General features: G+C 36.8%; 1 protein-coding gene across 5 annotated transcripts in view; it reads right to left on the bottom strand.

Annotated features, from left to right (window-relative positions):
• Positions 1-25518, bottom strand: part of RAPGEF6 (Rap guanine nucleotide exchange factor 6) — a 200153-nt gene that overhangs the window by 20001 nt on the left and 154634 nt on the right. For 2 of the 5 annotated variants that reach the window (XM_060765245.2, XM_060765251.2), the window contains 12 exons: positions 24969-25212; positions 23250-23407; positions 22121-22135; positions 19389-19629; positions 18633-19016; positions 17512-17723; positions 15675-15798; positions 14688-14711; positions 8461-8681; positions 5933-6124; positions 4486-4611; positions 2520-2633 (listed from right to left, as the gene is read on the bottom strand). In XM_060765245.2, coding sequence (XP_060621228.2) covers positions 2520-2633; positions 4486-4611; positions 5933-6124; positions 8461-8681; positions 14688-14711; positions 15675-15798; positions 17512-17723; positions 18633-19016; positions 19389-19629; positions 22121-22135; positions 23250-23407; positions 24969-25212 — 2055 coding nt within the window. The remainder of the gene's footprint in view (positions 1-2519; positions 2634-4485; positions 4612-5932; positions 6125-8460; positions 8682-14687; positions 14712-15674; positions 15799-17511; positions 17724-18632; positions 19017-19388; positions 19630-22120; positions 22136-23249; positions 23408-24968; positions 25213-25518) is intronic. The other 3 variants (XM_067463698.1, XM_067463696.1, XM_067463697.1) reach the window with 2 other exon arrangements.

The following is a 25518-nucleotide window of genomic DNA, read 5'->3' on the forward strand; positions in this document are numbered from 1 at the left end:
TATAAACCCTCTAGACCAGGCATCCTCAAACTGTGGCCCTCCTGCTGTTTGGGCCTCCAACTCCCAGAATTCCTCCTGATCACTGAAAAAGCTGACTAGGGCTTCTGGGAATTAGAGGTCAACACAGCTGGAAAGCCACAGTTTGAGGGTGGCTACTCTAGACAAATCAGCATCCAGTGGCAGCTAAACTATAGTATCATATACCAGCTGAATTTTTCCACTGTCTGCACTATTTATTTAGAAAGTGAAAATAGATGGCAATACATGTCTCCACATTTTCTACCCATAACAGGATTTTTAAATGGTGTTTTATTATTTTTCCCCTTCAGGCTCTCATTGGCTAAGACAGAGTTGATGCATTAGTCCCACATCACCTTAATATTGTTTACATTTTAGGAGTAACTCTTCCTTGTTTAGATTTTTTTAAAAGATAGCTATAATCCAAGGACACATGTGCATACCATCTCTTTAGCAGCTTGCCTGCACAGAGTGCCCAAGCTTTTAAAAAATCTTTCAAAATTAACCTTTGAAAGGAAATGTTCTATAACATCTGCATGTCATTTCTGCCCCAGGAAACTCTATGCTCTTGTATCCAGCACCCAAAATGCTCATCAACCTGGAGAATGGAGGCGAGAATTCAAAAAGCAATTCAGAAGCTGAGTGAATATGGTCACTAATAGAGATTCTTCCAAACAATAAGTCCTTGAATACGCAATGCAGACTACACTTTGCGTGTATGCGTGTGTATGATTTATGGTCATGGCTTATTAAAATATTTATATAGAAACGAGACAATATCTGATCTGCTGTGAAAAAACCATGTTGTCTTCTGATTTTGGATAATCTACAAATGTACATAATGCACTCAATTATAATCTCAGCAACTAAGTAAACTAACATTCAAGAAACAAAATCAAAACCCATTAAGTTGGAAGTGTGCATAATTTTGAAAGTAATTACACTTTTGGGAAATGTAAAACATTTGTGTAATTGTGCTATTTTATCAAGCAGGAGAAACTGACAACTTAAAGGTAGGAAAATGCATTTCAAACAGTTGTTTTTAAACTGAATGTTCTTGAAGCATTAATATATAGGTTAATATGTATCTGAGAAAACAGCTTTATCTATGCATTAAATATAGAAGCTTCTTAAAATCTAAAGATGAGAAGCCGAATCATTTCAGATTACATTAAACGTCCAGACTGTATCACCAGCTAGAGGTAAAACTATTCTACAACTTTCAAAACCTAAAAACTCATATCTATTAAAATTACTTGTTGCATCACATATAATTTATATGTAATGTATAATTATATTATATATTACTTGACACATGAAATTAAATGAGTAACTTTCATTCTTGCATTTTCCCTCCTTCCTCCTGTAGTTCACTATTCACCCTTCAAATTTAGTTTGAAGGTCTCCTAAATTGTTTGAGAAGATTCCAAGGGCAACGGTCTCAGAAGACTGAAATCTGTCAGCAAAAGAGTAAGACATTTCCATATATAACCCCTTAACTTTACAGCCATCACAATTATAGATTGTGGCTTACAGGTAATAAAATTATGTCCCCATAAAATAGTAAAACCAGGGAGCACAATTCAGATTCATGCTACTGTACATTTATAACGAAGCCTCTAAAAGTGCAGTAGTTAGTTATGAAGTTAGCAAGTAAGAAGTCCAGGACACCCACTGTGACTACTTTCCAAGTAAACACTGATACAAGCAAGTTACAATTTGGTTCCAATACGCAAATCATATGCTTCCTATTGTGTACTGCATAAACAGCACAAATGATGTATTTCTCTGGGGCCTATAAGGCACACAGATAGCTGTGGGAAGAGACTCACAATCTGTGAAGCTGTGACTGATGCTGAAAGAAAACTGGAGCAAATAGTACTTAATCTTCAAAAAGCAACATGTGTTGGATAAGGACCATCTAAGGAGATGTAAAGTTTCCTACTCTTGTTAATAACTTCCCAGCTTTGAGTTTCAAAACGAGTAAGTAAATTATGTGTGAGAAATTAACTATATTATCAGTCACATGTCTGGGGGGAGAATGAAAATGGTGCTATAAATAATAAAACAGAGAAATATGTAACATATCTGAATGTATATACACAGCATAAATACAATTTTACAGCCTGACTTGAGCGGAACAGAATGTTATATAGTCTTCCTTCTTTTGTGCCTCAGTTGTGGGCACAGCCATATGAGAGAACTACTGTTTCCATGGCTACTGGTTGTATGCAACACATTACTGTCTATGTCCTTTAGTTCCTCTTTTCTAGCTTTCTCTTGCATGCACACTTCTTTCATATTATGGGTGAATGCTGGTCTTTCCCTGGAGGTACTCCTTTCCCTGAATCTTCCAAAGGGGGATGCCATCCTTTTCCTGGGCTTGTATAAAGGCTCTGTCTTCTCTCTAGCATCCTCACTCTGTCTGTTTCCAGTACTGGCTAGTTTTTCTGCTGTCTTGCTAGTCATCTGCTGAATTTTCTTTTGCAAATAAGCCCCACCTATTCCATAGTTGCGTTGACCACTGTTCTTGTTGCTTGTTTCACTTGCAAGAGATGAGGATGATCCAGAGAGGTTTATCTGGCTGCAGTTATCAGATCTCTGGGGGTTGCCAACTACAAAGAAGGAACACACAAAGTAAGCAACATACTGACAGTAAAATGAATGCCTTTTTGTTTTTTTAATCCATGTAATGTTAGATTTGGATATAGTACAAAAGGGAGTGCAACTTGCAGTTAAGTAAACAATGACAAAGACAAGGATGTTTAATTACTTAGAGAAAGGATAGACCAAATTTAGCTCCATAATGAGATGTTACTAGTTATACAAAACAAGACATGTGCTACTTTATCCAAACAAGACTATGCTTCAAAAGGGAGGGGGGGGGGGCTGAACAATTTCGAAGACATGAAATCAACCTTAAAATATACAGCACAATCCTCAAGATTTCACATGAAAACATGGGACAGCTTTAATAAAGTAATTTTCAGGAAGCATTCTCAAATACTTCCCAAAAGAAAGTACCATATATACTCGAATATAGACCGAGTTTTTCAGCGCTTTTGGGGGACTGAAAAAGCCCCCCTTGTCTTATATTCAAGTGAAGCGGCGGCAGGCTCTACTGCTGCCGCTGTCACCCAGTCTTCTGCCGCCCGGCCTTGTCTTTGCCTCCATGTCTGCTGGAAAAAGGAGAAATGGAGGCCCACGCGTGGCAAGACAAGCAGGGAGGGAGGTGCACATCTCCATTTCTTCTTCTGTTGCCGCGCATGTGCCCTCTACTCTCAGCACAGCAACCCAACTGGGTTGCTGTACTAAAGCAGAAAGGTTGTGTGCGCAGCGACAGAAGGAAAAACAGTGATGTGCAGGAGTGCAAAGATAAGCATGGAAGGACGCGCGCACCCCGTTTCTCCTCCACTCGCCACATGCTTCTCTTGCGACACATGGGCCTCTGTTTATCCTTTTGTTGCTGTGTGCAGTCAAAGGAAAGACAGAGACGCGTGCCTCCCTCCCTGCTCTTCTTGCCCTTTGCACGCCTCCCTCTCTCCTGTTGCCAGAAGGGGAAGGCGGAAGGGGGTTGGACTCTATTATTGTTGTTGTGGCCATCTGTTAGGGGTGCTCTGATTGCGCTTTTACTGCATGAAGGCAGAAGGGGGTTAGACTAGATGGCCCAAGGAGTCTCTTCCAACTCTATTGTTGTTGTTATGACTGGATGGCCATCTGTAAGTGGTGCTCTGAATGTACTTTTGCTGCATGAAGGCAAAAGGGGGTTAGACTAGATGGCACATGCAGTCTCTTCCAACTCTATTGTTATTGTTGTTGATAACATTGTTTTTATTGAAACTCTTTTTCCACTTACAGAGCTAGTTTACTCTTTTACTTTGAAATATGGTATATATTCAAAAACAATGAACCTACGGATGCCTCAATTACTGTAATTGTATTGGTATCTATTTCTATTTTTGAAATTTACCAGTAGCTGCTGCATTTCCCACCCACGGCTTATACTCAAGTCAATAAGTTTTCCCAGTTTTTTGTGGTAAAATTAGGTGCCCCGTCTTATATTCAGGTCAGCTTATACTCGAGTATATACTGTATACTAATGGCTTTTTCGTTGAAACAAAATATGGAAAGCAAATGGACATATCCCATATATTAAATACACGGCCAATCATTACAACAGATTTTATTATCCCAATAAGAAATATTCAGATAATTTCTTATATAAGTCAGACTGGAACAGCAATTATGAATTACTGCAGGTGTTCAGAGTATACGCTAAGATAAAAAGGTAAATATTGTGAAGTAAGACTAAGCAAATTTCTAAACCATAGACAAAAATAATCCATCAGTTCACTTTATTTTCTCCAATCAGTATACTTATGTGAAAATTAATTCCATAAACTTATAAAAAATAGAAAAGAGATACCTTGATAGTAAAGCTGTTATAAGGTTTGTTGGCATCCCTACCTTTACGTGGAGAGCCCTGAGGAGAAGCAGGAGGACTGGAATGCAGAGATGCCACAGATATGTTATCCTCTGCCTGCTTTTTATTATTTGATTCTTCAGACATTGACTTCTGAGGAGATCCAGCACCTGTTAATGTAATGGAACAAAAATGCTAATTCCCATAATTCAGGCTGGAGAATCCCTACAAAGGAATATTTTATTTCCCCAAGGTAATTGAACTAAGCCCACATTGATTGAAGTTACCCCAGCTGTTTCTTGAAAGTTCACTCTGTGGGCAATATGAGACTGATTCAGAAGTATGGCAACATTTAAATAGAGCAAAAAGAAAGAGGTGACAATGTTTATGAAACACACACCAACTTATACATATACACAGAATCCAATCGAATCTGGAATAATCCTTCTTCTGTTTAAATACTTTCACGAAAGTTGCAAGACACAAACAAAAAGTAATCTTATTATCTTTTGAGGGGTTATGCATTGTGTTGTGCAATAAGAACTTACTGTTTCTTTCAGAATGTTTACCCTGTAAACAAAATATCCTTTTGACAGAAGGAAATGAATGTTTCAGAACTAATGACCAAACACTGCATTCTCATAAGTTATGTTGTCGTTATAACAAACTCCTGACATCTTGTGTCTCTATTTGAAAAAATGAGAAGACTAAAATACACCCTCAGCAAATGGAAGTAAAGGCTTCCTAGAGATCTTGCAACTAGATGGGGAAGGGGGAGGGGGGTTATACTGTTAATTCTCAATATCTATATTCATTATACGTAAGAAATTTGGATGCATTTGCTTTGGTTTAACATGTCTCTGTGAAAAGTGAAGACTTCTCAAACATTTATACAAATAAATATAGTAATTTTGTGTTCTCATCAATTCTCCATCCTTGTCCTTACCACACCCTACTTCCACCCGCCTCAAACTAAAGTCTTGCCTCAGGCCCAAGCTGCTACTTCCATGGGGATGATCTTCTTGTCAACAATTACCTGCCTTGAATATAGAAGAGCCCAGTTTCCCCCTACCTTATAAGCAGTCTTCAACTAACCCACTTGCCAAAAGGCCATGGATACAAAAGGCTTCTCTTGCATCAAGCAATTAGACCAAGGAGAGAGCCTTTTGCATAATCAAAAGTTCATCAAGCATATTAAGCAAACAGGAACAGGAGCTAAGCCAACCTACAATCTCTATGCATAGAATGCCTATTCTATTTTGATTTTGTCTGTAAGCTACCTTGGGAGGATTTGCATACAAAGATGAGATACAAATAGTTAAAAGTAGGTTGTCAAGCTAAAATAGTGTCGTTTGGCATTATGCGCTGACACAGTTATATTAAAATGGAAATATAATGTCTTATAAAATAAGCTTAAAGTCACTGTTTGTAATAAAGAAAATTTACCAATTTTATGTGGAACGCTGATTTTAAAAGTAAAGATATACTCACTGAATGTGACATGGTCTTTTGTTGGTCCTTTTTTCCTTATGGGGTACAAATTAACAGCTGGAACTTGAAGGACTTGACTCATTCTGTTCTGTTGATGTAAATGAGCTTTTGTGGTTTGTCCAACAGACCTCAATGGCATTGGAGACATTTCTGCACCTTTTACACCTCGTCTTTCACTTAAATTCTTTGTCACTGATATAGTGAAGAAAATGAACTCAATTATTTTATATTCTAATTTATTCTTTTAATAAATTCAACAATCATGTCTGAAAAGGAGTAACTCTAGAAATAATAAATGCTGTAAAAACTGAGTTCAATTCAGATGTATATCATATTTAGTACAGAGATCCTTTGAAATGCCTGAGACAGAATGCAACCTAAGTTAAATAAGAGCCTGGCTCTAGGCATTACTATTCTTGCCATTGGTCTTGATACTTGAGATAGCCTATTCCTCAAATTTGTCCTTTCACTTTCCACTAGGTGGCACACTTAATTCATAGCATAACATATACAGCTTCAGTTTTAATTATCATAAAGCTACAGAACTATGTTCAATAGTAAATCTATTCCTAAATCTAGTGCAGTTTTCGAATGAGTTATTCTTCAACAAGTTGAATCTCTGACTGGCTTATGAGAAGAAAGATGTATGAGATATATTTGTGAATTTGTGCTTGCCACATTCATACAGAATCAATAAATGATCTACTCTATGAATCAGCACTATATATTTTTCATCAGCCAATCAGCTAGAAAACAGTTTTTCAAAAGAACTTAATGGATTGCTTATATATGGAACCCTGTAAATTTTCTGATGCAGTATAGCAAGCAACCTTTTTATGTTCAAATAAATAGGTTGATTTTACATCATGTGACAGGATATTCCCCTGCAACAAAATTAAGAAAAACAAAGCAAGATTCATAATGCTCACCCTTCCACCATCTGTGCATAATTAAGTCACTGCTACATTTCAGAACAAATGACCTCTGATTCTCAGCTCTTGCTTACTACACTTTGAAATAAGAAATAGAAAGGCCCATATTTATGCTTACTTTTTATATCTGGCTGTATTTTGTATATCCTATGCTTGATCCAGTTATAAAGTTAAAAGGGAAATATAACCATGTATGTGGCTTTACTTGTCAGTGTGGTGTAGTGATTAAGCATTAGAAACAACTCTGAAAACCAGGGTTTGAATTGCCACCTAGCCATGGAAACCCATTGGGTCACCTTGGGCAAGTCCCTCTCTAAGCCTCAGAAGACGGCAGAGCCAAACACCATCTAAAACAAATCTTGCCAAGAAAACCCTGTGATAAGTTGCATGACTGTGAGTTGAAAACATACTGAAGGCACACAGTCTTTCAAATCAAAATGGCAGGGATCATAGATTTTAATAGTTTTACTTCATGCAAAAACATAGAGGTAGAAAGGAAATATTAGAAGATGAAGTTAGAATAACTTCTTCATCTAGAATATAGAACACCAATCGACAAATTTGTCATTCCAGATAAATTTCTGTTATCCCTAGAGGGATAGCAAACTGCTGTCTGCATTAATAAATGGGTTCTAAAGTCACTTCCCAGTCAAGATGAGGCATTCTGTCCTCTAGCAAAGAGCTGTTAGACCTACTCCAAGTACTTGTACCACTACAAATGCATTATTCAGAGAAATGCAGGTCTCAGCTTCCTTATTTGGTAAATATACTGGGCCCTTAAAGGGAGAAAACAGGATATAAATTAAATAAAGAAAAAGATTAAATAAATAATGGAAGAGATGTTTGAAAGGCATTAATTGGCTATATGCTACCTTCAGGATCAAGCACATAACACAGCTAAATATCAGGTGTTTGAAAACAAGAACATAAGAGAATTATAGCCATTGTGTCTTTTGTGGGTTGCCCAGAGCCATCTGCATGACAGCAGAGAGATACAGGATAGAGTCTAGTAATTGTCCAACAGCATTCTTCTTGTATAAGTGAGTTCACTGACAAGCTAAGAAACGAACAAGTTTATTTTTTATTGGACTTCCTCTTCTCATGAAGATTAGTGTCTTGTTTAGTGTCTTGTTGAGATTCAAACCCTGGTTTTCAGAGTTGCTATCTAATGCTTATACTGAATTCAAATATGCATTGGATGGCATAACATGCCTCACTCTCTCTTGCTGTTTTTTTTTTTTAATCTTTTTATAGAGAACAATTAACTTGCCTATATCCTATATGGGTTTCCATGGCTGACAGGCCTGTAGTGCTAATATGCTTTCTTTTTACCGCTATTTGCACTATATTACCTTTATTTTTCATTAACTATTGACTTGGGCCAGGGGAGTGTCAGGATGCTACAGGAATTAAAAACCAAAGGCCAAACATGTGCAAACTCAGCCAAATGCAAATGACAGGATGCTACATGTGCATCTTTGTATCTAGCAGCATCTGCCTGTATATATTTATGAATTCTGTGCTAAATCCATTTCACCAAAAGCTAAAGCTATTCAAGCCTTTTCTATCACTAACTTCATTGTCTGTTTAACTTACAAGTACTATATGCAGGTTCACACTGAAGTGACATTATCTGGAACTTTTCTTCATCTGTTTCCACATTCAGATTGGACAGGTACTGTTTGACTTTCCTGGCCATTTGAGCATCTTCATACAACTTTTTTGCATTTAGCAAGGAGCTGCGCCGGGCCCGTTTCTTATGAGCACCTCCTTGAACATCCAACATGTTTGAGTTCGTGCTGCCTTGGCTCAGGGACCTGCAAAACAAAACATCATCCAGGCAGTTCAGTTCAGCATCACTTTAGGTTGAGAAGAATCCAAGCAGCAAACACTGAAGCACAAATACTCTTCCACTGAAAGCGCATGCTGATGTCAAGTTAAAAAGAGATGAACAGTGTTAACACAACATTTGTTTTAAAGCAAGTTGCAAAACTGGTAACAGAGTTAATATATCTAGAAAAGTATTATTAAGCAACAAAACTGCAAAGCGATCTAGAGCCAAACAAATGGTACACAGCTTCACCTTAACTGATGTAACTAAGGCCATTCAGACTTTCACTGAAAAGTCTATTGGAATTTTTCTCTCCCTTCTGAATTCAGTGTTGTTAAAGTAATTTGGTTTTAACAGATCACAGTATGTGCAAAATGATTGCCCATTTATCCTTCTCTTCCTCTGAGCTTTTCAAGAGCTTCAAGTACTGAAGAAGAGAAGGTGCAATAAAGCAATATTCAGGTCTTCACATGCAAGGAGGATTGTACTGTATGACTATTCTCATCTGGTAACATTATCTGTGTAAGAATATCTGAGCTTTATCGTTTTAACGTACTCCTGAACCAACTGAGATGGTTTCACTAGAAACTATTTTCCCCTCACCCCTTTCATTAGAAGACTACAATGCGTTCTTTAAGGAAACAAAGTCTGCCAAGGGAGATTAATCTAACACCTTCCTGGGAGCTGCCATAATTTACTATTCTACTTCTGAAGGAGAACATACATCCTAACTGTGATCAAGAAATCTGTGTGTAAAAAAGTCATGCACACTGGTGGGTGTTTTTGTTCTATGGTTTTATTCTTTGAGTCCCTTCTTTGAATCACAAGCTGCATTTGAAAGCACAGGTAGTTCAGTAAGGGGAACTGCTAGAGAGAAAGTGAAAACAAAGTAAACCAGCTGCATGAATGAGGACTGTGATCAGAGCTTATAGAACTAGAACCTGTGTTTTGAAAACAGCAATGGAATTAGGATCTCCTAAGGAGGCATTTTGTCTTTAGTAACATCTACAAATTTCCTCTCTCCTCATAACTGTAATTGCCACCCTTGGACAAAGTGTTGCTTTCACTTGCCATGTGGATTAATATTTAAGTGGATGGAAATCTCAATTATCTTTAAAAGCATGTACTTTGAATAGTCTCAATTTCCTCTCTACTGTGAGGAAGAGCAGGGAATACATCTTGGTCAACTTTTTAAAAATGGACCTGTTTCTAAGCACGATGTGTTGTATTTGACATGAACAGTGAGGATTTTGATTCTTTATTGACATTTCTAAAAAACATTTACTAAACTCCGGACATCTGGAAAAAAATCCTCTAGTCTAGCAAAAGATCAACAGTGGCTAAAGAAGGGGTAAGTGAGACCTCAAAGAGATTCTCGGTTACACTTGTGTGATAGATAGGTTTTTCCTGTGAAAATTTGAATTTGAGAAAAGTATTAAACATTTAATAAAAGCCACAATTTCCATGACAGGGAGGATACAAAAATAAGAGACGTTTAGAAGGAGTACATTTCCAAGCTGGCTTATACAGGATCATGAATTTGAGGATCTATGGCTTTAACATCACCTTAAAAGATTTTTAAAAGGAAAGAAAAAGACAAGGATGATAGCAAGAGGAAATAGTTTGACTAAATTGAATGATCAGGCAAGTCTCCTGAGATCCCTACAAAGAAAAACAGAAAAGGATAAAGATGCAACGGAGGCACATAGGGGACAGGAAAGAAAATGATAATATATTTTTATTATACAAATCAGGGTAGGCTGAAGAAATGGAGAAAAAGTAAATTTTAGGATGTAGGTAAAACCTGTGAACATTTCTGACTAGATAGTATATAGGTCTTGAAAGCCTGATAAATCTGTTGTATATTTCATCAAAATTGCTAAAATTCTGTGTATTATCAGACTTCATGCTTAATTCTGTTTTAATATATTTGAATGTACTCCAGTTTTGAAAACAAAATCCAGTTTTAATAACTACTGCTGTTTCAAAGCACTGAGCTCATAAACCCAACAATGTTCCTTAAGCTGTAGGCTTGTGCAATCCAGGTAAATTTATTTATTTATTTATTTCTTGCATTTATTAACCGCCGCTCTCAGCCCTAGGGCGACTCGCGGCGGTGTACAGTACAAAAAAGACATTTTACAAAGGAATCAGACAACAATTAACATCACTAATACATAACATCTAAATTACACTAAAAATCCGCTCCGTCATATTATGGAATCATAGTCAATCTCGTAGTCATAATTCATTCCGGTTGTCATTGCCAGTAACATAGCACTTAGTTGAAAGCCTGCTCGAAAAGCCAAGTCTTCAGGCCCTTACGAAAGGCCATGAGGGAGGGGGCCTGTCTGACGTCAGCAGGGAGGGAGTTCCACAGCCGGGGGGCCACCACCGAGAAGGCCCTCTCTCTCGTCCCCGCCAGACGTGCCTGTGAGGCAGGCAGGATCGAGAGAAGGGCCTCCCCAGATGATCTCAAGGTCCTCGTGGGCTCGTAGGCCGAGATGCAGTCCGCAAGGTATTTTGGGCCGGAACCGTTTAGGGCTTTGTAGGATAACACCAGCACCTTAAATTGGGCCCGGTAGCAAATCGGCAGCCAGTGGAGCTGGAACAACAAGGGCGTTGTATGCTCCCTGCGTCCTGCTCCTGTTAACAACATGGCTGCCGCGCGCTGGACTAGCTGAAGCTTCCGGGCCGTCTTTAAGGGCAGCCCCACGTAGAGAGCGTTGCAGTAGTCCGCTATCTGTTTCAGGTCCGGGGTTTTGGTGGGTGCCCCAAACCATTTATAGGAAGCCTCCCAAACTTGGGAGGACAGAAATCTTTTTTACAATCTAGGGAGCCAAAAGAGTGTTTTCCATCTGGGCCATTATTGGGGGGGGGGGGTGCTTCCAGGCTCCTCTTCCTGTCATTTTAGGCATTGTTTGTCCTTATAACCTTCATTAAGACCTGAATTAAAAGCATGAGAGATAAGTTACAACTCTTTCTGGGATTCTTTCCCTTCTGTCTGTAAAGGAGACCTGGGTTTAATGCTTTGTTAAAGCTGTTTTTACTCTACAAGAAAAAGGAGCTGCAGATGCACACATCACACAGCTCTTTCCCTAGAGAAAGCAGTTTTCCAAGGCCTTTTAAGGGGGCTTCCTATTTTAAGGGGCCTTCCTATTTCCCAGGGAAGGGAAACCTTAGGATGCCTTTTCCCCCTTTGGCGCTTCAATCTCCTTTCTGCTTCCAAATGAAGAGACAAGGGAGAGCTTAAGAAACCCTGCTGCCTTTTTCTTCTGACTTAGAGAGAATCTGGATTTAATGCTTTGTTATAGCTGTTTCTACTCTAGAGGAGACAGGATCTGCAGTTGCGTGCAGCTCTCTCCCTGCAGGAGGCAGTTTTTCAAGGCATTTTAAAGGCGCTTCCCATTTTCCAGGGAAGGAAGAGGGATCGACCTGGAGGTATCCTACCCTGGGCTCCCTTTAAAAAGCCCTCTCTTCTCTCTTGATTTGGAGGCCATGAAAGGAGAACTGGCACCTTACTCCCTTGTGCTTGAATCTCTTTTTCTGCTTACAAATCAAGAGAGAGGGGAGGGCATAAGAAACCTTGCTTCCTGGGATCCTTTTCCTTCTAGCGCTGCCTCTTTCCCCGCACTCCACGAGCGTAACTGAAAGAAACTGAAAGCAGCCAGTTTTCGACAGCCACTGTTCTGCTGCAGCCGGTAAAAAATTGGCTGCGAAGCCCATGCCATTATGGGCTTCCAGACAAGCCGAAGGCAAATGTCCAAATCAAATCCATGCACAAGCCTAGTAAGCTGTACTTTGCATCTCTTCAGAAAGTATATCTTAATTCTGACATGCTCACACAACACACCATCCCCCTAAAAGAGACATTAGGAACAGAAAAACATATTACAAATGCACTAGGCACAGCATAACCTTTAAAAAAAGAAACCAATTTTGTTGTATTTGTGACACAATTTTATCCTGTTATACAATACTACTTAGACACTTGCTATATGCTGAGAAATACCTATGCTTCACTTTAGGTATAGCATGTTATCCATAGCACATAACAACTTGTGGTCTTAAGGAAAATGAGGTCTTGAAAGAAGGCACACAGTGGTTCAAATTAGTACACATAGAGGAATAATTCACAAAATTATACCTATATCACCAATTTCTTGATATTGGAACAATAGGTTCAAATATTGCACAGATTGAATAGAAAAAAGTTCTGTAACATTTGCAAAATATGAGATGGGCAGAGAAGTTATGTAACTGATAGCATTCAAGATATTAAAGCTTTTGGCAGCTTTTGTATGAGATATACTTTGATTATTGTAACACTTTTCCAATATAAACTGTATAGGCGTGCTTTTATTAAAATAAGCATACTATTATCACACATTTTTCGACTTCCTGAAGCAAGTGTTCAAATAGGATTTTCTCTTTTGTTGTGAGAAGACTACCCTTCTTAATCTAAACTAAATGTTATTTATTGCTCATCAACCTAACAACACTGGAAATTCAAATATTGTTTGTTCTAGGAATCGGAACCAATTTCTTTAGATTACTATCAAACATAAGAGATAACTCTGAAAACTCCAGGTGTCTAAGGCTGATGAGATTCAATGTATTACCTATAGGAGAATCAAAACTTCCTTCTCTTCAGTTTTGTTGTGTCAGTAATATGATCAAGATTCATTATTAACAAGAGTCACTGCTTTGTTCAGTGTTTTATATGACAGTGAATAATATTCTTTAAGTAATACTGATATATTATGAATACCTAAAAGCTAAGCAGCACATGGAAATCCATTGCGCTCCAAGTAATATGATCTAAGCAATCAATGTGTACTACTGGAATGGCTTAGAACAATTTCCTAATTATGTAGCCTAAAGGAACCATTCAGTGAATAATGCTTTCTGTGAACTGGCTTTTTCCCATGATTAAAATGAAAATGGATCTTGCGCATCAAACCTTTCATCTACACATTCATCCCTAAACTGAAATCACCCATTAACAGGACTCCATTTTGTCAAGATATCAAAATGGCTAGAGTATAAAAGAGAAAGCTTTTATACTTAAGATCAGAGCATTTTTGTTTATATTTACAAATTTTTAGATAAATCATATAATCTGTATTATCTATTGAAAAGGCAGGAACACATTGACCCTCCATCTAAAAACCACAGAAACTTACTTATCCCTCCTATGCAAACCAAGATGATTGAAGATTTGGCAGTTAAATCACTCCTACACAAATCTATCAAGATTGGGATTTGGATGCACGTAACTCCTTTCAGTTTGTTTTAGGGAGAGGATCTTTAAGGTTTGGGAAGAATGGCTAGAACAGCCGTACCTAAACTTGAACTCAGGTTTCTAGTGACAACAAGCACAAGGTGATCTTGGCATCCATGAGTCTTGCCTGAGCAGCTGAGTCCAAGCCCTCTGCCAAAGGATCATCAACAGACACACACCCTTGTATGCAAAGATGACCCTAGTACTGCTTGGTGACAGTGTATTGTGTCTTTTCCCTCTACCAAGTGTAAGTAAGTTCAACTAAGCTGCGAGAATTACCAAATAAATCTGTTTAGAAGTGTGGGGTTCATCCATGCTTTTGGACAGAGTGGTACAAATATCCATTTACTTATTTGTAAAAGTACCAACATTTTTTCAAAATGCTGTAGCTGAACTCAAAGAGTTAGCTAACAGACAATTGAAATGCACAACATTGTCTTAAATTGGGTTAATTTCAAGATATTTTAAAATGGGGAAAATCAACAACATGTGTGTGTGTGTGTGTGTGTATAATAAAAAAGTCAGATTTTTTAAGACCACATGACAACATGGTCCTGTCTCCCTTCAATTTGGAAGTAACTAGAAATGATCACTGCAGGGTTAATAAAATGCATGCTGCTGTTTAGATGCATGCACTAATGAGGATGCAGAATGTTAAGAGTTGCATAACTTTTTAAAAGTCTTAGTTGCATTAATCACTGCACTTACCCCAAACTCCTCCACCTCTTCTTCCTGTAAGCAAGAGCCATATACAATGAAGCATGTATTTAAAAAGAAAAGCAAAGGGGGAAAAAATCACAGTTGAAAGTCAGAAAGGAAAAGGATGTAGACAGAAAAAAGAGGAATGAAAGTTTCAATCAAGAAAAAACACTCCTCAAAACTGTGACATGATTTTTACAATGGAATACTGAAACAAAACTTACTACAATGCACAGCAAACACAGAAACACAGACAACAAAAGGGCTAGGATTCAAAAGATTGCATTTGGGAGTGTGGAAGGGAGACTTCTAATCAGACTGGGTGGAGAGGCTTCAGGGGCCTTCTACGTTGCCATAGAATCCAGATGATCAAAGCAGATAATCCACATTATCTGATTTGAACTGGATTATCTGAGTCTACGCTGTCATATAATCCAGTTCAAAGCTGATGATCTGGATTTTATATGGCAGTGTAGAAAGGACCTCAGCTAGGTTTGATGGGTGAGGGTGGTGAGTTTTTGTTTGTTTCTACCCCTTTATGTCTTAGATAAGGTTCTATCTCAAGGGCAATGTAATTAATTTTATCTTGTGCTGTATCAGTGATCACATTATAATACACCTTTAATCATGAACATTCCATTTAAAATATACTGGGTCACATTTTCAATCTCAAAATGACAATTAGCTACCAAATTGCATTGATTTTAGATATGGTCTGGAGTTTAACTCTCATAATACTTCCATTCTGGTAAATGTGGAATCCAAATCTAAGGATCTAATATGAAGAAATGTGGCAAGATTGAACAGTGTTGTTTTAAAATATCTATAGGGGTATTTAGACCTTCACTCGGGCACTGCAAACAGGATTAACAGAACATGTATATTCATTTCCAATGAGAAATGCTAACCAACAATGAAAATAAATATAAACATGTAAATGTACATTTATTGTTGTCTGATTCACCTCCTTCCCCATTTCTATTTCAAATGCCATACCTTTGTCTAAACATTACAGCAGGATCCATGTTAGCCGAAGTCATTCTGACGACTTGACGAATCTCTTTGGCAATCATTCTGAGTTTCTCAAAATTTACCAAGCCATCCACCTTTGAATCGTTTCCTATACAATTATAAAATATGTGCAAGAAAATTTCAAAATACTTCTGCAATTTACATATTTTTCTCAGGTCTTGTAATATATCTTCAGATGCCAAAGGTCTTGAACTCAAACATCAGTTAAAACCACAAGATGTAATGCAGAGTACAAGTGCCATTCAAAATTCAGTAGAAATTCTAACTTTATTCTCACTCTATTGTTTTATAGTGGCAACTGTCAGCAAAAAGGAAATACAGCTGTACTGTGCTCACTTTGATTTTATAACAATGAAAGGCTATGAAAATAAAAGCAACAAGCCTATTATTGCTTAAAAACAGTTCTACCTTTCAATTTAGTGGAGGACAGACCAATTTATTCCCATCACAGCTGTCAGTTCTTTCAAATCCAAGTTCAATTCTCAAATTTCATTCACAAAGTGGGAATCCATTTTAATGTTTTACATAGGATCTCAAAATGTTTGAGACATCAAGTCAGAAAGAAGAATTGATTGCATCAACTCTTTCCACTTCTCCTGCCCATATGTGCCTCCATATCATGTAATTTTAAGTACATCACATGAGGCTATAAATTGGTCTGACATTACAAACCTATCTCAGATTTCAGCTGAAGCACACCAGGCTAGCCACTTTTCATATCTTACCAATCAGTTCTTAATTCCTTTAAGAAAATACCAAACACATTTAGGTTACCACACACTATGACAACTTGTTTCCACCCAATCCATGCATTATTCATTTGTCAATGCCCCTCTTTTTATTTATTTATTCTAGAGGAAGTGCATATCCACAAATTTCAAAATCTCGACAGACTTGGGTTTCATAATTAAATACTTTTGGAAATTCACAAGTATGGAAATATGCATTTTGCTTTTAGTATCCTTTCCTGTTATGCACATTCTGCAAGGGAGAGGGCTCATTCTTATTCTGCAAAAGTCCAATTCCAGCATTTCCCAGTGGTGCCATTTTAAACACTAGTAAATGCATATTAAAAATAAAGATCATAATGCATACAGTGAAAAGTACATTTAAAAATATTATAGTATTAGTATAGTGTCCTTTTCAAGGTGTAAAATTTATTATCGCAATGTATAGAGATGGGTTGCAGCAAACATAAATTACTGTATTTTTTCACTTCTAAGGCACACTTTTCCTGTATAAACAGCTCTAAAAATGGGATGTATCTTAGAACTGTAGGATTATCTTATGTATTTTTGGTGGTGGTGGTACTGAAATTAGATTGTGTCTTACAATTAATGACATCTTACAAATGAAAAAATACAGTAATTTTAGAATTATTATTTGTATGCATATAGCGATTTATTCAATGGACTGATGGACAGAATTATAATTCATCATATTAATCAAGATATCATTAACAGAAAGTCCTAATCCTTTCAGTATAATTGGCAAGGTCCATTCTTAGTCCTAACCAGAGCAGACACACTGAAATTAATGGAACATATGAGAATGGTGAGCCCCATTCATTTCAATAAGTCCACTCCAGGAAATATTAACATTGGATACAGCCAATGTACTTTATCTGATCATTAAAACTTTATCTGCAATTTTACTTTTTTATGAATTGCAGAACACCATATATATTTGAGTTGATCAAATATACTTAATGCTTAAAAGGTTGTTTCCATTTAACACTGAATCGCATCTTCCTTGGCACAAACCATAATATTAATTTATGATCCAATACGTTCTCTCATACCTTCATGAAGAAACGTAATATCTTTCTTGACAACAGGAAAGAGGGGAATAATTGGAGGCTGCATGCTCTGACTGCTAAGGATGTTGCGATACTTTGCCATATTTCTAGAGGGATCAAAAAGATCTTGAAGGTCTCTAAGGTGCTTTTCATACTTGTTTGGTAACCTTTCCCATGTACTTCTAAGTCGAGCAACTGGTGCCAGATTAAGACCACTGCAAGAAATAATTGTTGCATTACCAGTTATGACGGAAAAACAACTGCATTTTGTAAGTCCCAACAACTTTAACGCAAAATAGGATTTTGACAGCATTTATATACATGTTTGCTGGATATCACTCGTTTCCACACAGTTATTTAGGGGAATAAACATCCTTTAAAAAGTTATCAGGAAGGTGATCTGAGTGATTGGAGGCTTTCTACTTTTACCTCAGGTACATTAACTGATTTGGGACCAGCACTATGCATTCTTCCCTGCCTTTTCCATTCTGTAGCATAAATTCCAACTTTAGCTATAGTTAACCATTACACTGAAAATGAAAAAAAAAAAAAACAATCAAAGCAAACATGCAGAGTTAATCAGAAATCCTGAATAACATATGCTTAACTAATCAAGATTGCAGAAGAAGCATTTTTCTCCCACAATGGCAGGTCCCGGATTTAAAAATAGTTAAAAGCAAGCAACCTAAGGGATCTCAAGCTATAGTTGGGAAGTGTAACTAAAATGTAAAAAAATTGTAATTTGGAAAGTAAGTTGGGGAATGAAATTACAAAGCCTGAAAATTATACCATGCCAAAGTGAAAATCCATTAGTCTAAGAGCCACAATTATACAAAAGAAAAATAAAATAAGGTACTTTTGACTGTTTAGGGTTACAGGATATAAATTCAATAACATATTCCTATTCCATTATTCTACAAAGTAATAACTTCATTATATATTTTAATTTAAACTTCAATGCTATATTACATATTTATTAAACTATCTACAGTTTCAACATTAGTATTCAATTTGAAATTCATGGTTTTGATGTTCAAGGCACAGTAATTAAATTCTAAATTTTCTGTTACTCTATTAACAGAATTAACTCTTTCTCTTAACTCTGTCAAAAGCAAAAAACCTACCTTATAACAGCAAACATAGAGTTGAAATTCTTGCACTCTCGGCAATGGAGAGCGATTTTTATAAAATGTTTCACAATCTTCATCCTTTTAAGTTGGTTTGATTCAGATAAAATTTCTGTGGCAACCCAAAATGTCTCTTGATTAATAACATCCTCAAATTGTTTCAGGTTAGCATTTCCAGTTTTAGATTCAAGTTTATAAAGGTCATCAATATATTCAGTAGGCTCAATGTTGCGAAATAATTCAAAGTCTCTCATTGACAGCTGAGTAGCCACCTCAATAGTGCTCAACTGTAGAAGGGAAATCTGGCTCTCTCTAAGCAGTTCTTGAGCATCTTCATCTGAGCAAAGTGTCTCTGTTTCCATATTATTTTTAAGGTAATACCTAAAAATACAGTTAAAGAAACAAAGAGTAAGTGACTCTTAACATAACCTTAAAGAAACAACAAACTAAAATCTAGCTTTATCACAAATGTTGAGTCTTGTACAGGTTCTTTGTATAAAAGATTAAGTATTACTCTCCACAAAAGAGCACCATCTGCTTTACTAGCAGACACAGAATTACATCATATTTAATGCCGACATAATTCTTATATAAACCATAGTCTTTGTTGTATCAGAAGCAATAGATCTCTTCTCTCTCTCTCTCTCTCTCTCTCTCTCTCTCTCTCATACATACACATATACTTTGGAGGCATTTTCTTTTTTTTGTTTTTCCCTTCTACATTTTAAAACAAAAATAAATGAATACACTTACCTCCCATTGAGCTGAATTCGGTCTGCTAACTTTGAGAATTGATCAGGAAGCCTTCTCTGCTTGATAACTCCTTCAGGGCTCACAGAAACTTCACAAAGAGAATATGTCTCTGGGGCTCCTGTCAAATTGAATTCATGTACTGCATGGCTCACAACCTCCTTTGCTGTAGTGTCTTTGCTGATAATAATGTAACAACTTTGTTGATCAGCTTTGAAAACTCTGATAACCTGATCTGGAATATCTGGATGTAAAACAAAACACACAAAAGTATAAAAGTTATTTTACCTGAATGGATAAAATACTGAAAAGAATTCTCGGTTTAAACAATAATCTATAAATGTTCATTTCTCACCCCTTATATGAAAAATGAGTAACAATAAAAATGTTTTATGTAAGCACAGGTCTATTATTCTTTGTTGAGTTAGAGCATTAAGATGTGCTGCTATTCTGAGAATGTCTCATTCTTTTCATTCTACAGAAAAAAGACTACTTTTAAGTTTTTGATTCTTTGTGCACCACTGAGTAAATAGATACTTTTTGTCCTAAACTTTCAATATATAACATTACCAACAATTTAGGAGATAATGACACGATGAGAAAAATGAAATATGACGAGAAACAAGTGTCTCATAAATCAATCAGACTCTTAAGTTTCAAAATCAGTTTATTGATTCATTTTTCATGTGAGAAGCCACTTTTTAAGGATTACCACTACAATCACACACATATAAACAGGATTAGAACGGTGCAACTATAAAATTTACATGACCACATACTCATTTTCCTCCTCTAAATTTTCTTGCCATTGAAAGGGAAAAGATCAAAAGTAATCAATGAAGACAATTCGAAGATCTGAGGAACAACCTCCTATTATTGTTATGGATCCAAGGGTTGTATGATGCTCCTGATGGTGGGGCAGGCCAGGGGTTGGGATGTGTGGCTCTTCATGTTTTAGGATGGAGGCTACAGTATCCTAATCTGTTATTTCCGGCAATAGCAATTAGGATTAGCCAAATAGTCCTAATCCGGCAATAGCAATTAGGACTAAGCCAAAGGTATTGAGAGGACAAGAGTTACCCACCCGTATGGTTAGGAATGAAATTTGATAATTTCTTTTTTTCTTTTCTACATCAAAAAATATAGCAGAAGATTGGGATACTCTCTGAAACAGTGTCAAGACTGTCAGGATAGTTTAAAATTTCTCCTCCCCCCTCCTTCTCTGCATAAAAGGAACTCTGATCTGATTCCATCTATCCATTTTGGGTTCCATATGTTGAACTACGAGCCAAAGCAAATGCCAGGCATAATGGCGGTCATAGTCTAACTTATGGAGGCTAGAAACTACTGCATTAGATTTATATCTTCTTTTATTAAATAAAGCTTCTGTCCAGCCTAATAGTTTTGGGCAAGATATTGGAGTGTGTGATGTTTCTGCATGAAATATATTAACTAGATCAACATAAATTTGGTTTCAGGGCCAACTATCTGACAGAGACATTTTGGCTGCATTGGGATTCAGACAGGGGAGAACATCAATGTTGGTTCTATGGTATCTCCTAGAAGTTTTTGATCTCATAAACCATGGTCTCCTTCTGGGCCAGCTTGAAGGGGTGGGGCTTGGAGGCATTGTATAAAAATGATTTAGTTCCTTCCTGAAGAGGCAATCCCAGAAGCTGGTCTTCAGGGACTCCTGTTCAGTTTTCTGGCTATTGACCTGCGAGGTTTCCCCAGGATTTTGTTTTGCTCCCATTCTATTTAACATATACATGAAATCCTTGGGAGATGTCCTCCCAAGTTCTTGCAGTTTGAGGATAGAATCAGTTGAACAATCATGTACCAAACAGAAGTCCCTGAAAACCACCTTCTGGGATTGCTTCTCCAGAAAGGAACTAAGTCATTTTAAAACAATGCCACCTAGCCCCATCCCTGCAAGGTGGCTCAGGAGACCATGGTTGACAATGGCCAAGTTTATCCATTATAAAGAGATTCAGGAGTAACTTTTTCCACAAATTCCTCAAAACTGCCTCCTTTAACAGGCAGCAAGTCACTACTAAGCATTGTTTCTTTTATAGACTTTGGTATTCAGCTGAATCACCTTTTGTTCCCAAAAAGATTACTTAAAAATGCATTTTTAAAAAAACAATGTAACTAAGATGACAAATATTTTTTAAGAAAATCTCATTATAGGTTGAGCATCGCTTATCTGGAATTCTAAAATTGAGAAGTCTCAAATCCAAAATTATTCACATGGCTGAGATAGTGACACCTTTCTTTTGAATGGTTCAACGCATACAAACTTTGTTCCATGCACAACATTATTTTAAAAATGAATAGAAATATCTTCAGACGGTGTCCATAAAGCACAAAAGAAACAAATTAATTTCATGTTTCAACTTGGGTCCCATCTCCAAGATTATGTACATGCATGTAAATATGAGCATTCCAAAATCTGAAGAAGAAAAAAATTGTAAATCCAAAACATTTCTGGTTCCAAACATTTTTATAAGGGATACTCAATCATGCAGAGCAAACAAATAATCGTTATATAGCCTGATGCATATATTACTGTAGAATTATACTAGTTTGGCTATAATTCTGCAAAATCAGTTTCATAGTTATGACTACTGAAATGTTTACACTGAAACATTTTTTTTAAAAAAATGAATAGCCAATATTTTTTAGAAATAAAATACGTTAAAGATTATCAGATTGTCATTGATTGGGATACTTACAGTAAAAACCAACTGCTGCAGGAGGAAGAAGGAGGAAAATGTCAAGATATAGACACTGACACTATGAGTTAAAAGCTATGTATTTGCATATCTGAGAAAAAAATAATTCCATTCCTGCTTAAAAATGCAACCAGATAGGAAACTGAATAGTATCTATAATTATTTTAAATAGCAAATAAACTTAAAGAGTAAACAGAAAATGCTACAAACCTACAGGGTTGTGTTAGAATCTATATTTCAACTAAAATGTAAATACGAAATAACAATAGAGTTTTTTTTTGTTTTTTTAAAGAGGTCTGATCCTGTTGTAGTTTTGTTGCAAGACGGGTGTGTTTAAAATACCTTACTACTAATAAGGTACGTTTTTTTGTTTTTGTTTTTTAAAAAAAGAGGAGGACGTGTTCAGATTAGAAGTAAGAGTGAATCAGGAATAAATGGTTATGCAAGAGTGAATTTAAAATGGGGATGGAAGTTTGATTATTTCAGTGCTATAGCCCCCCAGAGGAGTTGCATTAGGAGAAGGAGAAGTCTCTACAGCAATCATGATAGCAAAGAATCCTGTCTAGTTGTAAACAAACAATTATAAAAGGTATATTCAACAGCGCCTTCAGCAGGACATGTTTCTGTTAGGAAAAAAAAATCTTCCTATGCTGTAAAGGCACCTCAGACATAATATACTTAATTGGAACAGAAGGCATCCTGTATCATTAAATATATTACAGTGATTGGGGCACACAGTACATTGTGTTCAGTTTCCTTCACACTTTACAAACTTTATATGCCAAAGAACATAGAAGCTGCCAAGACATAATTCTAAATGGGTTCCCTTGTCCCACTGGCCACAATTCTAAATTCGGTAGTCCCTATGGACATAAGGCTTACTGGACACTTTGAGCAGGAAAGAGTTAACATTAAAAGAAATGAAATAGCGTTGGTGTGCCTATATATTTAGGTAAACACCCAAGTCAAAGATCGTAACAACGAAACCAGACCTGTTGCATAATCAGTCAGTCAGATATGCAGTTGCTATACTGTATACAAATGTATTCTGGAAAACGTAGCCACTAAAATCTGTTATCTTCCAGTAGCATATGAGATTTTATAAGATACATAAGGAAAGACAGTTTACCTGAAGGATTAGAAAAATCCAGCATGCTGGTTGTAGGCTGCAATAGATCGGGACTGCTGGAGGAGAGAGTGCCAGGAATAGGCATAATTGCCAAACTGTGTCTGCATTGTCTTGTGCCCACAATACTATCATCCTGTGACTGGCTTACACTGCCATCACTGTAAGAGAGTTTTAACAATTACTTGTACTTAGATAAAATACAATAGAACTGTAAGCATAACTTAAAGTATTCACTTAGGTACATGGGTGGGAAACAGGGTTGCACTGAGTATCCCTACCCCAGCCATTATGAATTCCATGCAGTCATCCTCTCTCTTCCCCATCCCCATGAGAAAATTTGCAAGGAAAGGCCTTTACTCTTGCAACTGTATGATGAGGATTCAGCATAAGAGGAAATTGCAATAAGTCATGGTGACAGTCCACAAAGCCCTCCATGTTGCACTTTTGTACAAGTGCTTGGAACAGGGATTGATTGGAAATCTAAAAGAAAGGTTTTCAATAAAGGAAAGAAAAATACAGAAAACCTCTAAATCAGGGGTCCTCAAACTTTTTAAACAGAGGGCCAGGTCATAGTCCCTCAAACTGTTGGAGGACCAGATTATAATTGGGAAAAAACATGAATGAATTCCTATGCACACTGTACATATCTTATTTGTAGTGCAAAAATACTTAAAAACAATACAATAATTAAAATGAAGAACATTTTTAACAAATACAAATTTATTAGTATTTCAATGGGAAGTGTGGGCCTGCTTTTGGCTGATGAGATAGGATTGTTGTTGTTGTTGTGTGCTTTCAAGTCGTTTCAGACTTAGGTTGACCCTGAGCGAGGGCTGGGTAAATGAGCTTGGAGGGCCATATCCTGCCCTTGGGCCTTAGTTTGAGGACCCCTGCTCTAAATCATTTAGAAAAGACTCAAAAGTAAAACATATGGATAAATGCTATTTTTTTTAAAGTCCGAAGCGGCTTGGGAAATTGCAAGGGGATGCCCGGATGTTTTATCATCCTGTGGGAGGTTTCTCTCATGTCCCCGCATGGGAAGCTGGAACTTACAGATGGGAACTCGCCCCATCATGCGGATTCGAACCGCCGACCTTCAGGTCAACAGTCCAGTTGGCACAAAGGTTTAACCCACTGAGCCACCGTGGCTCCTAAAAAAAATAATTGAGATAGTTGTTAACTGAAAGCATATTACTTGTGGAACTTTGGATTACAAACCATCCACCAAAAACAGTTTGGAAAAGTAACCTTTTCCAAAAACTACGAGTCCAAAGAAATTATCGAAAAGGCTAAAAAAGGGTTTTTGAAATTCTGCTCAAGCCTACCCTAATCAAGCAGTATCTCTTCTGTATTCTGTGGAGTGGCATAGGTGGAAAGATAAAACAGACTGCAAGTATGAAGGAAATAACTTGCTTTTTACTAGAAAATTTGAAGGCCAGAAATTCCATTTAACAGACAAAACAAGAAATGCCACACTGGCTTGCTAGTGACAACATAAATGACTTAACCAGTGTGAGAACTGCTAATCTTAGTAACAATGAAGCATGAAGGGAATAACAAACATATCTTTGATTTAACAACTGGAGAAACCATATAAAAACATGAAAGGATTGGGATAAAAATTAATATCCCAGAGTTTTTTTTAACAAAAATGAAATGTATCCAAGTGAAATAAAAATCTCAACTAATATAACATGGTATATTACTATTTCAACATACCTGAACAGTTTTGGAGGCAAGATACTAAACCGAGTCTTGTCTAAAATTTTCTTGATTCTATTTCTTCCACCAGACACAGTATTTGCTTTGATTTTCTTGTTTCCTTTCTCACGTGGAAACATCTGTTCCACATCTCCAGGAATATCAGGGATGGAATAACGATTATTCTTCTTTTCTGCTATTTTGGGAATATGTGGAATGCCATTTTTCTCTTGACCTATCCTATTAAGCAACTCCTTGAACACTGTAAAAAGAAATGTCAAACTTTTAAAACTTCATCAACACCGTACAATGCTTATTGAACCTAGCAAACAACAAGTTAGCGCTATCTGGTTGTGTTATATTTTTACTTCTCAAAATGTACAACTCATAAAGTTAGGATAACAGTAAAAGTACAAGTGACCACTCAAAGAAACATGGTTACAGGTAAGCAACTAAACCTTTGTGGATTCTGTGAAATCACACTTAGGGGTGACTAGCAAGTTTCCCACCTTGGAAGTGGGAGTCATGCCCCACAGGAAACAGGAAACAAGGACAGCTCTGCCAATGC

This window comes from Anolis sagrei, chromosome 2 (genome assembly GCF_037176765.1).
Source record: "Anolis sagrei isolate rAnoSag1 chromosome 2, rAnoSag1.mat, whole genome shotgun sequence".
Classification (NCBI taxonomy): Eukaryota; Metazoa; Chordata; class Lepidosauria; order Squamata; family Dactyloidae; genus Anolis; species Anolis sagrei.